Below are 13,658 nucleotides of genomic sequence, written 5' to 3' on the forward strand. Positions count from 1 at the left end.
ATGTGGGGCCTCTTGTCCTGACCTCTTACTCTAAATTGTTTATTGAGAGAACTCTTCCTCCTTGGAACTGTTCTTTCCTTCTTAGCCTTCATCACAATTTATAACTATATTTATTGAGTGGTTATTTATTGAATATCACTTGCACATTAAAGTATATGTTGTGTAAGGGATGGAACCATATTTCTTTCATTCACTGAATCCTTAATGCCCATTGCTCAATAAATACACATGGAATAAATGAATAAATGAAGAATCGCATGATTAAACAGTGTGGTAGATCTCTCATTAAACCGGCAACTTTGCTATTGGTGTAGCAAGACGTAGTTGTTGGAAACCTGTGAAGGTGATTCACCTTTCTAACCTGGCATGGTGTTTCTTCACATTCATTGAACGTATCTGTGATGCTCACCTGCAGGGCTGAAAGCTTCAGTTTAATTTATTGGAATGCATCTTTGAATAAAGCTTTGTTTCTGTCAGGATATCCTTATGAACACAGAACCTGAAAAGGTCATGTGCAGGTGTGATATCTGAAAATCACAATTGGGCTCGCTTCCATGGTTAGCCCTCTTTCTTTGGATGCAACCTGGCATAACCTTTGGAACAGAAGACTTGTTTGTTGTTGGGATGGAATCTAAAGCAACAGTCATTGTAAGTTGGAACCATCAGTGACTGTGATAGAGTGTTGCATGCCCAGGATTTGGGCAGCCTTAGAAAACCCCCTTGATTGCCAGCTCTTGAGACTGAAAGTTCAGATAGCAGATATCTAGGTAGAGTTTACTGGTTCATGGCATTTCCAGCCTCCTAATCTTTCCTGAATGACCTTGTTCTGCAGAACACATTGGCAAGATATGTTATGGAGCAGATCAACAACTTGTGTGGGTTTTTTCTCCCCAAGAGTATAAAAGATGTTCTGGAAGTATCTAATGATCTTGGAATCCTGAACTATGGTCTAAAATAAAAGATGGATATCCTCTTTCACTGATGGACAGGGTGATCAACAATGGGAAAGTTTTCGTTTGTTTTTTCTTTTTGAAAAACAGTGAGAATTCTGCTTTCAGTGGGCACTATGGTAGGCATATTTCAGCATAGATGGAAAAGCAAACAGTTGATCTTTCTTAAGCCCCAGTAGGTCAGATCGTGTCAGTGTTTCCAGAGTACGCCCAGAATGGTAAAACTTGGCCTTAAGCTGAGCCTTTGCTAAGAGGCAGCCTGTCCTGAAAAGGATTTATTTATTTATTTTGGCCTTGGTAATGTCTAAATGATGATAAGTGCAAGTCTCTCTTAGCTATCTGGAGTGCGGCCCACATGAATTGGTTGTGACCCCTAAAATCCAGAATCTCCAGTATAGTTGGATAAGAATATTTTGTGGGGGAACTGTGAAGTAACATATGAAAATACAAAATATTAAATGTTCAAAAGTGTGTAATTTGCTGCATTTGTTCATGAGTGGTTTTAATACTTCTGGTACAGAGCCTAACTCCCTCTTTATTGGGGAGATGTGGTTTCAGTTTCTTGGGTGAATGTGCATTTTATAAGTTTCTTGAGAAAGGAAATTAAACATTTAAAGACTTTAAATACTCTTTATATAATGTCACTAAGAAAAGCCAGGAAAATCAGGATTGGCTTATTTATTTATTTATTTATTTAATAAATATAATCTATTTTCCACCATTTTGTTTGTTATGGCTGGTACCAAAGTACTTTTAAAAGTTAACGTTTGTTTTGATTTCAGCAGATGTGCATAATAAATTAGCCTATCTCTGCTGGTCACTGTGGGCTGGGGCAGCATTCACATCTAGTATGTCTGGCACACTGACACCTGGCGCATTTAGCTCAATTCAGCCCAGTTTGATGCTCTCCACTCATATGATGCTTAGCATTTGAATAACGTTAAATAGATCACGTGGACTGCTGAGCGTGAGCGTTAATGCAAGTTGGTGATGTGACTGACCTTAGCTAAGTCTCGTAACTTCTGTGGGCCTGGGTTTCCTTTTCTGTAAGGTGAGTAGTTTAGGGTAAATGGCGCTCTGAATTTAAAAATCCCACCAGGCGCCTGGGTGGCTCAGTCTGACTCTTGGTTTTGGCTCAGGTCAGGAACTCTTGGGTCTGGACACCAAGACCCACGCACTGGCTCCCCGCTCAGCCAGGAGTCTGCTTGAAGTTTCTTTCCCTCTGCCCCTCCCCCACTCACGCTCGCACACTCACACGTGCGTGCTCTCTCTTTCTAAAAAAAAAATAAATTTGATCTTAAAAAAAAATCCTATGAGTCTGTATGCCTAATAGATATGCACCTAACTGATTCCTCTTCTCTCTTTTTCCTCTCTCTTCTTATTTTAGGAAAAGAGAATTCTGATACTCCAGTTACAAAAGATGAGAGCACCTCCATGTCACAGGACCCAAGAGCTTTACCAGAGAAGTCACTGCAAAGATCAGCAAAGGTCATTGCCCACAGATTTTCTTTTCTTTTCTTTTCTTTTTTTTAAAGATTTTATTTATTTATTTGACAGAGATAGAGACAGCCAGCGAGAGGGGGAACACAAGCAGGGGGAGTGGGAGAGGAAGAAGCAGGCTCATAGCAGAAGAGCCTGATGTGGGGCTCGATCCCATAATGCTGGGATCACGCCCTGAGCTGAAGGCAGACGCTTAACCGCTGTGCCACCCAGGCGCCCCGTGCCCACAGATTTTCTGCACATGTCCAAATGGCTGTCACCTGAGCTACCTGTCAAAGGTGTCTCATGCAATTCAGTTAGGACTGTAGTTGGTCAGTTAATCAGGAGAGTCAATGGAAGCAAAGAGTCCTAAAAAGCTAATATTTTGTATAACTTTAAAGACATACATGTATGTTGATTGGCCTGTGTTTGAATGAAGGTCCACAGCCTTTTCTTTGTGTGTGGGTATGTTTTTGAAGTTCTGCATTATCTTATTCTGCTTAAACCACACTTGTAATGTGACATCTTTGACTTCCAGTTTGGGTTATGTGGAGTGAGAATTTAGGCAGTATGTGAAGCAATATGAATGTAGACTCCTTTTAGGTTCTTAGTTTTTTGCTTCAATTTTTTTTATTATTGTCGTGTCCATATCTAATTCAAAAGCAAGTTTTTAATGTCTTTTTTAGTTTTCCCCAAGTATTTAATTTAGTTATTGCAGACATAAAAAATTGCTTTTGTATCCTGTCTGTTGTTTTGCATAGTTCAATTTTATTTTTCAGTTATATATGCTAGTGGCATATTCAGATATGGGATCAAACACGGCTGACCCTAGCTATGCAGATAGCTCGTAGTAGAAGAAGCGGTTTACTAGGTGGTAATAAGCATGACGCTTTCTCTACCAGAGGCGTCCTTCAGCATGTTCGACCTGCGGTGGTAGTGTTGCCACTCAGCCTAGCAAGTGGGTTAGGACAGTACCTCTTGCATATTAACAGGAGGAATTTCTGAATTATATTACATGTATGTTACCCTCAACTGCCTATCCAGTTATTTTAATAAGCATTTTGAATACTAACCATATACCCTTATACCAGGCAGCATGCTAGGTATGGGAGATTGTAATGAATGGAAAGCCTGTGGGCTAGATCTGGCTTATAAACTTGTGTTTTGTGTGACCTGTGCAGCATTTAACAATTTGGACTGAGTAGCTTACTGAAAGAAAATGAGACTTCTGGCTTCTCTTGACAAAACAGAACATCCGGCAACACTGGGCCGCATTCTTAAATGGTTTCAGTCAGAGCTGAGTACAGGCAACCCTCTGTAGATGGAACTTGTGTTCTGCGATTTGCTACTGCCCCCCAATGGTACCCTCTCTCTTGCTGGGTTTGTTTGGGTTTTTTGGATAGTTTCTTAATGAATTCAATCTAAAATCACAAGGCAAAACAGCACTTGTATGCAAAACAACGCTGTAGTCAAGTCATTTCTACTGCAACTAATGTATGAATCGTACGTAGGTAATGGCAAGCTGCTTCATACACTTCTCGTGCTGTCAGATATTAAAACAAGAAGCATCTTGTTCAACAAGATGGCATAGACTCGTTTCTCCTTTCTGTCCTACCAGTACAGCTATAAACCCTGGGAAATAACAGGAGGCAACCATAGGAGAGTTCTGAAGGGTGAAGAGAGGAAGGCAAGTTAGTTAGGAACTCCTCTCTACTCCCCCAGAGGTAGTAGGTGGCTGGGGAACACCAGTAAGAACGATCCTGCCGTGGAAGTTATGTGGTCCAGGAAGCCTTTTTCTTCATGGGTCTGAGACACTCCTTTCCCACCCAGAGACACTGGGCAGTCAGGTAGCACTAGGGTCCTACCACAACTAAAAACCTTAAGTGAGAAGTTTCTGTGTCCCTGCATGGACACGGATTAGGATCTGTTCCTAATCCATACGAGAGACACTAGGTGGCCAGCCCTGAGGAAGTTCTTTCCACCCCCTCAGGCAGTACCGGCAGAGACCAGCTGGAGCCCCAGTGGTTCCATATCAAACCAAACGTCAAAATACTACTGCACAGTCTCTGCAAATTAAATTGTCATTGGAACTAGAGCCCACAAAAGTAGTTCAGGACCTAAACAAGACAGGGTGACCTGCCTTCTAAAAGAAAAGATTCCAGTAAGACCTTGAATCTCTAACATAATAGACTAAAGGTCCAGGATACAATAGAAAATCAGTCATTATACCAAGAACCAGGACATCATCACTTGAGTGAGGAGAGACCACTAACTGATGCCAACACCCAGGTGTTGCAGTTATCTGACAGTGATGTTAATCAGCCATCAGAAATACGCTTCAACAAGCAACTGAAAATTCTCTCAAAACAAATGAGAAAATAGAAAATCTCAGCAAAGAAATAGAAGTTAGAAAAAAAGAACCAAGTAGAAATTATAGAACTAAAAAATACAGTAACAGAAATAAAATACTTGCAGGGTGGGCTCAGTACTAGAGTAGAGGTGATTCAGCATAGAATTAGTTAACTTGAGAACAGATCAGTAGAATTTACCCAATCTGTACAGAGAGAAAATAGACTAGAAAGAGGGAACAGAGCTTCAGGAAGTTGTGGGGCAATAAAATAGATTCAGCATTCAGATAATTGGAGTCAGAAGGAGAGGATCATCAAGAGAGTGGGGCTTATAGATTGTGCTGACTGGGAACAGGTTAAAAATACCTTAGAGATTTTGAGCTCAGAGCAACGATTGTGTAACACGAATGTGTAATGGTGTCCATTTTCCATCTGTATCATTGTAATTCTCTTCTGATGGACTTCATAGCTTGTGTTTGAGGTTGGAGAATAGCAGTGGCTGAACTGTCCCAGAATTGGGGATTTTTTAGGGTGGATGCAGTGGAAGAGCAAGAGAGGTGAGCCATCTGATGACAGGTGAGAGGACTAAAAGTGATGGAACATGATGTCCCTCGGAGGTAGGAAAGGATTCAGGCCTAAGAAGTAGCAAACAGACACAGAGTGGGCTGGGGTCAAGGCGCTAGTAGCCTTGATGTGGTGAAGAAGCCATGGAGGGGAGCACAGGAGAGTAAGGGAGCTGGATGACGGGTCAGTCTGAGATGATCAGGATTGGACCTGAGGATGCTGCATGGTGGCCATGAGGATGAGTTGCCAAAATGGAATGGAACTGAGGGCCACCGGCATTGAAGCAATATAGGGACTGTAAGGGCAAGATAGTGGCTGAATCATTCACTTGGAAATGCAAGCCAGGTACTGCAGAATAACTAGGAGGTCCATGGATCATAGTAGTAAGACGGGGACAGCCTCCACCATAAAAGGTTGCAGACATATGCACGAGGCAGAAACATGGACACCTTATTCAGGGGCTGTGTGTGTGAAGAAGCAGCCTCTGTGCAAAGGGCCTGGGACAGCCAAGCACATGTGAGGATGGGGTCAAGGATTCCCGACAGAGGGCACAGCAGCTTGTTCAAAACAGAATGGTGTTTTCCAAGAAGGAAGGAAGAGTCAGGAGAGCATAGAGCCTATCATGGGACTGAGATTTGCTGAGAGGACAGGTGTCCTAGGGGCAGCAGCCAGGTGTCCCTGGGGCAGAAGAGAGGCACACTGACTGGTTGGAGGTTCTTGGTAGATAGGCTGAAGCCCCACATGGAGTCAGAGACATGAACAAGAGCGGCAGCCCGCTCACCAGCAGTCTGAACCTTTGCTCAGGGGTCAAAGTGGAATGCTGGCAAGTAATTCCAGTGAAGGGGTCAAAATGCAGACTGTCCGCAGTGGGAAAGGGAAACAGTTGAGGAAGAAGAACATCTCAGGGTGGGTGAAGGGATTCACTTTCTTCAACAATGCTTCTCTCTTGGTGGAAATAGTATGTCCTTGTTGTGATGTGGTGGCCTGAGTCTTTGCCTGGTGAAATGAGAGAGTGGGTTTAATGTTGGAAAGAAGGAAGGTGGAAAGGTTTCCAGCCTTTTTGTTTTTGTTTTTTTTTTTTTAGAGAGGGAGAGAAAGAGAGTGAGTGGCTGTGTTGGGGGAGGAGGGAAAGAGAGAATCTTAGGCAGGCTCCACGCCCAGTGCAGAGCTCGACATGGGGCTCAATCTCACAACCCTGAGATCATGACCTGAGCGGAAATCAAGAGTCAGATCCCCAACTGAGTCACCCAGGTGCCCTGGTTTCTAGCTTTTAAAGGCATAATAAAGACCAATTCCTTATTTCTGTTTAATAACATTTTTTTAAAAAGCAACTGTAGTATTGTTCATGTGAGAAAAATGTAATGCAGAGCAAATACTTGGAACCAAACTTCCCTGCTGGAGTCTTAACATATGTCCTTAAGACATAGGTCTTGATTATAAAAGCACTTTCATCTAATTCATCCATGTATTGCATGGTTTTCCTTGGATAAATAAGCTTACTGGATACTTAAGTTGTTGCAACTTAAATATGCATTACTTAGGGGGGCAGGTGGTGGCTCAGTCGGTTGAGCATCTGCCTTTGGCTCAGGTCATGATCCTGGGGTCCTGGGATCGAGTGCTGCATCAAGCCCTGCATCAGGCTTTCTGCTGGGGGTGTGTGTGGGGGGGAGCCTGCTTCTCTTTCTCCCTCTGCCTGCTACTCCCCCTGCTTGTGTTCTCTCTGTCAAATAAATAAATAAAATCTTTAAAAATATATATGCATTACTTAGTCACAGAGCATCACTGAGAGGCACTTCATTTGGACCTAGGAAAGCTGCTAGGCCCAGCTAGTTGATCGAATAATATCTTGCTGGCTTCTCCCAACTGTTATTCAGTCCTGTAGGTAAACAACGTTTGATTATATCTTTGGTGTTTTCAGGTGGTTTACATCTTGGAGAAAAAACATTCCCGGGCAGCAACTGGCTTTCTCAAACTCTTGGCTGATAAGAACAGTGAACTGTTTAGGAAATATGCCCTATTTTCTCCCTCGGACCACCGAGTGCCTAGAATTTATGTGCCTCTCAAGGACTGTCCCCAGGACTTTGTGACCCGGCCTAAAGATTATGCCAACACACTGTTCATCTGCCGCATCGTGGACTGGAAGGAGGACAGCAATTTTGCCCTGGGGTAGGTGATCTTTGGCAGGAAAAACCACAGATCCCAGACAGAACTCACTTTAGGTGGCCTTTTGGTGAACTCTTTTGTGTATTTTAATTATTATTTCTTTATTAAAACATGGGTACTTGGCATATTTGGGTCCTGATTTTTCAGAAATTGTTCTTAGCTACCACTTTGACTGGTCACCTGTAGGTTCCTTGAATTGCCAGGCGGTCACCTTTTTTTGTTCGTTTTTGGTTTGGGACATAAAACATAAGCACATTGTGAGTCTTCTGCTTATTTCACATTATGTCATGAACCCTGTTTGTACTTGTGAACTGCAAAGGATTTATTGTATCAAACAATAAGACTCCTCCTTGCAGAGGCTAGTGTTAAAATATGCAAAATTCCAGGCATTTCAGGGGACCTCAGTCTCCTATGCTTTAAAATATAAATATGAGACCGTCCACGCAGTGGACTGCTGGGCGATGGAGGTAAACAGGTCAATGGTTTCTGGGGCCCCCTTGCAGACCTGTTTTGTGTCTTCCTTCAGCTGGTGTCACAAAAAACAGGTCTTGAACCTGGAGGAGAAGGGTTCGTGGCCAGAACTGCTAGATGGTGGCAAGACTGAGATTTGTGTCTCTGACTGATGCCAGAGTGTCCTGGATAAATTCTCTGCTATGCCCGTTCCCGTCCAGCAGTGGAAAAACAGTGTCTGCTTTCAGGTCACCCACGTGTTCTCCAACATCAAGATGGGTGTCCGCTTTGTGTCTTTCTAACACTGGGGCCAGGACACGCAGTTCTGAGCTGGCCACTGTGGAGCCCGTGTGACCAATTCCAGTGTGGTTGTGTGGGCCCAGTTGTCTTAGTCGAGGGCTGTCCTTGAAAAACAACCTGACTGGTGCCTTCCAGGACCTGGGACCATTGACCAGGGCTTCTCATTAACCAAGGGCATGTACCTCCCTAGCATCCTGGATATTCCAGGATCCATTCAGAGGTCCTGCTGGGCTCCCTCTTCAGGTTCTGGAAACTACTAGAAGAAAGTTCTTTGTACTTACTGCTGTTATAGGGAAGTCCTTCCCCTGTTGGTGAGCAGAGGAATGCTGGTGTTAGAGAGGGCTCTTCGTCCTCCACCTGGAGACCCTCTGATTCAGCCCAGTCCCCTCTGCCCTGTCTCCTCTCCTTTCTGCTTTCAGGGGCTTTATCAGTCCCCTTAGAGAAATTTTCTCATCTCAAGTAAAATCTCTTCCTTATGGCTGCGAAAATTCCAGCCATCTTGAGTGGCAAACTTACCCTCCTGCAGCCTCAAGGCTGGGACCAGGTCTTTCAGGTGAAAGTCAACAGCTCAAAAAATGTTTGAAGGTCTTCAAGGACCCCTGTGATTGTAAGGTGTGTAAAATTTTTATTTTGAAAATTTCAGCAAACATTGAGAGAATAATATATCAGTAACAACTATCTGCCAATCATGTAATAAATTTATTATTTTGACAAAAAATATGAATATGAAAGTAATTTTAATGATGTGCTTTTTTGTTATCGATCCCTCATAGGTTTTGGTGTTAAAAATTAAATTACCTGACTGTAAATAGGAAAGGGTACCATGTTTTTATGGAAGGTGTCAGAAACCAGTTAAACTTAAATATAGGTATGTAGTCACAGAGCATCATAGATAGCCACTTCATTTTGATCTGAAGAAACTGCTAGACCTAGTTATTGATCAAAAGCTGTGTCTGTTTTCTTCTTATTCATTTTGAAAGAAACACAATAGTAAGTTTTAGCTATATTTTTAGCCCTTTAAGATTGTATCATATGCATCACACAAAATGAAAATAAAGGTGTACAAGTTAGAGAAGTTTATTCCGACACTTCTAAGCCAGTTTGGTGACTTGCTTGCTGGTCATCTGACATGTACAGGATGGGCCTTTGTGGGAATGTCCTGTGGTTATGAGTACCAACACTGAATGGATGGCCACAATATGTTGCTTTTATCAGATTCGTTCTATACTTAGCCTCTTATGCCTAGCAAAGTGAGCCAAATCAAATCTGTATGTTACACCTCATGCCATTTAAGAAACACTGTCCTGTGCCACTTCTTCAGTGATGTGAAGATCAGTGTGATTTACGTGATCTCGGAGCCACTCAGGAACAATTCTACTTTCTTTTTTGCTCAAGTGGAGTGATTGCAATATCATCATTTTTAAGCCTAACTCGTTATCCAAAAGTGACGTCAACCCCTTGAGAACTAAATAGTCCTTCTCTGAGGCTTGCCAGTTTCTCACCATCAGCTCTGGAGGCCTGATAACAGCTGTGCCACCTGGCCCCTATTGATTGTGCCTGCCACACTCTACTTGGCAGTGAAAAGGGAAGACTTTCACATCAAAGCAGGAAATCCAGCCTTGGCTTTTATCTGCCTTTCTGTCTTACCCCATTGTGTATACTTGATTGGACTACTTCCTTAGTCGTCAGGTTGTAAGGGTGTAGTCAAGAAATCTTCATGATGTGAGTTTCTCTTATTGTGCTGGAATGGTCTTACAGGTTCCTTTTTCACAGCTGAGCCATTAACTTCATTAAGAACTCTTTTCCTTGTGGGTAAATTACAACAACAATTGAAAAAGGAGTCAAGCCTTTGAAGCAGCAAAGATATTTGCAAGAAAGAACATTGTAAAATAATGGCCATGTATTAATCATGTACTTCTCAAAATAAAAATATTTGAAGATTCTTATACTTGCATGGAAAACACTACGAAGTCTTTCTCTACCTTCCTAGTATAAAGACAGCAAAAATTATCATTTATGGAAATATGCCTTTTAAGATCTTTGTGAAGAAGAGAAAATTTATCTGAAGAAAGAGAGAAAAATGTGGCAGGTTGTCCTGATGAAGTTCTCAGATGGCGTCTTTCTCCGGAGGGGTGCGGGGCGCAGCTGTGGAGGCTGTTGGGGTTCGCCTTGCCATTGTGTTCTGGCTATCAGTTACTGATCTTTAGGCCCCGAGGTCACTGTTTCCCAGTCAGAACATGCTGTGCTAGGACTGCCTGGGCTTCCTCTCTCATCTTGCCATGTTTGGACCAGGAGTGTGAAGGTGGTGCTTGCTGCGGGCGTGAGTGTCTGTGTCAGCTTCCCCAGAAACTCTGCCCGAAAGCAGAGGTTAGCCAAAGTGGCTTCTTTCTGAATTTCTTCCCTGCCCCTACACTCTGCTCTTAAAAAGTTTGAAACTTCTTCTTTGTCATTGCTACTAATTATTCAAGCCCAAGGTCATTTACTTCTTCTGTAGGTAAATTCAGTTTTTGAGATAGACGTTGATCAACTATGTGTAAGTCACTCTGCTATATTATGTGAGAAATACAAAGGTAAACAAGGTGTAGTTTCTTTATTCAGAGAAATTATAGCCTAACACAAAAGGACTTATATGTAAATGTCATAGGATTAATATGATTCTAAGAAATGGAATCCTACTTGAGCTAATTTAAATAGAAGTGGAAATTAATTTAGGAAACTGGTGGTTCTCCTAAAACCCAGGGCTGGAAATGGAGGCAGGCCTCATGAGGATCTCAGAACTTAAAAGGTGGCAAAAGAATCCCAGCTTCTCTCTTGATGACCCTGACAAGTCCAGCCACCACCTAGTATATTTTCTGTACCCCTTTCTGCACATGAGCTGTATTATTCTTCATTGCTCTACACAGGAGCCATCTCCCTGCTCAAAAGTGTACAGGCTGCAAAATGGCACTGCCAGTCCTCTGCGGGTCCCATACTGAAGGCTGGTCATGATACAGAATTTCTAGGGTAGAAAATCTTATTGGTCTAGCCTGAGACAGTTATTTGCCCTGATCAGTAGTTTTAACGAGAGGTAGTGGTCCAAGGTCCTGTGGCCCACTGCCTGGTCGACAGGGACTGTGGGACTTGAGTCTCTGGGAACGAGTGTGGGTAAAGCAGACAGATTGAATGGCCTGTCTCTTTAGCTCTAGCTGTAGTATGAAGCAGAATGTTAGAAGTTCTTCCATAGGAATAAAGTAGTTTTCTGGAAGTTTAGAGGACATGGGTGAAGGAAGAAATCTAGGATTGTTTCTGGGAGAACAGAAGCCTTTTTGCTGAAAGATCACTCTGACGGAGAGTCCAGAGTGAATGGGAGGGGACAGGACTGAAAGCAAGCAATCGTAACAGGTTATTGTATTAACACAGAGGAGATGGGGAGAACCCGAAATAAATGAATTGCAGTGAAGGAAGCAAAAGGAATGAAAGGATTCAGGGAGGATGAGGAAGGTGAATTCTACCAGTCGTGACGACCAATTGGAAATGGGGCATGAACGAGAAGGACAGAACCTCGGGTGAACTTGCAGGCCTCTGACTCGAGTGTTGGGCAGACGACAATGGCATTTTCACCCCGATGCACTGTGAGCAGCCTTAGCTCCTACCTTTCCCTTCTCTTATGCCTCATTTCCTGCCGTTTGCCAAGCTGATTGTGTGTGTTCGTTTCTCCAGATGTTTGCACACTACACTTGCTTTCCCAGCAGTGGATTTCTCTTCTCCCTGCTGTTTGTTTAGTGAAATATTCAACTTTTATATTTAACTCCTTTGTCCGCTTGAAGAATATTCCCTGAGTCCTCCTTCTAGGGTACTCCCATAGTCTGTAATAGTACCATCATCGTAGCTCTGGCCTGTTTGTTTTGTAATTGCTTGTGCAAGTCATTTACTTGGCCATGAGTTCCTTTAGGACAAGGATACTCAGTGAACGTTTGCTGGCTGGTTCGATGGCCTTAAGGAGGCCATCAATCTTGGTGCCCCTTCCATGTAAGCACTGCTTCTCTGGCAGCCCTAGTGGCAGTTTGGTACCTCCCGCTAAGGGGAGTCCGAAGACTATTACAGTACCAGAGACTTTTGGGTAGTAGAAAGTTATTTTTCATCTTGTTCTTCGAGCTGTCATGAGAGATCTCAGTTCAGCCTTGGTTACCTCTGTACATCATATTTGCCACATTTGCATGAATCTTAGTCCTGTAATGCTAGCAAAAACCTAAAGGTAATCTGTTCTTAGTGAACCTTTGCTGGCTTTTAGGGATCACTGCTGCTTGTTATACATCATAACATATTTAGTACCTTTCCTACTTAGTATGAGACTCTTGTCCAGGATACTTAAAAAGACACATTGGCTTCCTCGCTGGAATGATCTGTAATTATGTAATCAGATTTACGGTTTTAAGAGCTTCCCAACCCTCTTAAATCATCTTTCCCTTTAGAAACTCTTGCAGTGGAATTCATGCCTATATTTTCTCAGATCTTTGTGAAATCTGCTATCCTAAAGTCTAGAGTTTATAGTCACAGACTTCCCTTCAAGGATGTCATGAACATGCAGATATCATGGTCCCTTTCTCCTAGATTTGTCGTGTTTTCTTCTTCTTGAATATTGAAGGATAAATCTTGAAGAAAATGGAAAAGTTTTATAGGAGCTACTGTAAGAAACATGATAGTGTGTCTTGGCAACACTTTAGACTAACTGAAGATACATAACGTGAATTGACCTAGAGCAAAGAAACATATTTATATTATTTGCTCTCGCAAACTTCGGTAGCTTTAAGGGATGGGGAGGAGGAAAAATAAATAGGTCAGTGGAGGTAGAGCAGAATTGAGAAAATTTTGTGTTGAACATGAGATTGTCTAGGCTTAATGGGAGGCTGTTGAAATGAGGACTAGAGAAGGAGTCACAGCGCTGCTCATTTTAATGAGAGCTGAAGGACAGCAGCTTCCATTGGAGAAAGTGACTGGGTGAGATGAAGGGAGGGGAAGGGATCTGACTGATGAGGCTTGTTGTGGAGGAAGAAGTGGGTGGGGGGGAGGCATCATCTGTTCTGGTATCTTCATCTCCCAGCTTTGACCCGTCAGGTGCCAGTTATGAGACAATTAGAAATATTTACTGACTGTTGGAAGCAAATACTTTACTTTTACCATTCCATTCAGCTTTGATAGATACTGAATTTCTTATGAGGTAGCTATGAATTGGGGAGGTGGTCATTAAATTATATTAAATTGTATTTAGTAAGAAAATGAGATAGTAACTAGGTTGGAAGGAAAAACGGGAGAAATTCATTTTATTGAGGCATAGCCTGTAAGATTAGCAGATTGAAAGATAGTTCTATCCAATCTTTCCCTCTGTGCAAAAGGAGTACTTCACCTTATTAGGAGTATGTTCCTT

The 13,658-nt window shown here is 42.5% G+C and overlaps 1 protein-coding gene across 11 annotated transcripts in view; it reads left to right on the forward strand.

Moving 5' to 3' along the window:
* The window catches only part of DIS3L2 (DIS3 like 3'-5' exoribonuclease 2), a 344,026-nt gene that overhangs the window by 147,988 nt on the left and 182,380 nt on the right, over positions 1-13,658 (forward strand). For all 11 annotated transcript variants that reach the window (XR_008956850.1, XR_007188480.2, XR_007188478.2 and 8 more), the window contains exons 7-8: positions 2,338-2,438; positions 7,260-7,507. Coding sequence is in view for 6 of the 11 variants with exons in the window: in XM_026491698.4 (XP_026347483.1) it covers positions 2,338-2,438; positions 7,260-7,507 (349 nt within the window). In the remaining 5 variants the exon portion in view is untranslated. The remainder of the gene's footprint in view (positions 1-2,337; positions 2,439-7,259; positions 7,508-13,658) is intronic.

This window comes from Ursus arctos, unplaced genomic scaffold (assembly GCF_023065955.2).
Source record: "Ursus arctos isolate Adak ecotype North America unplaced genomic scaffold, UrsArc2.0 scaffold_1, whole genome shotgun sequence".
Lineage (NCBI taxonomy): Eukaryota > Metazoa > Chordata > Mammalia > Carnivora > Ursidae > Ursus > Ursus arctos.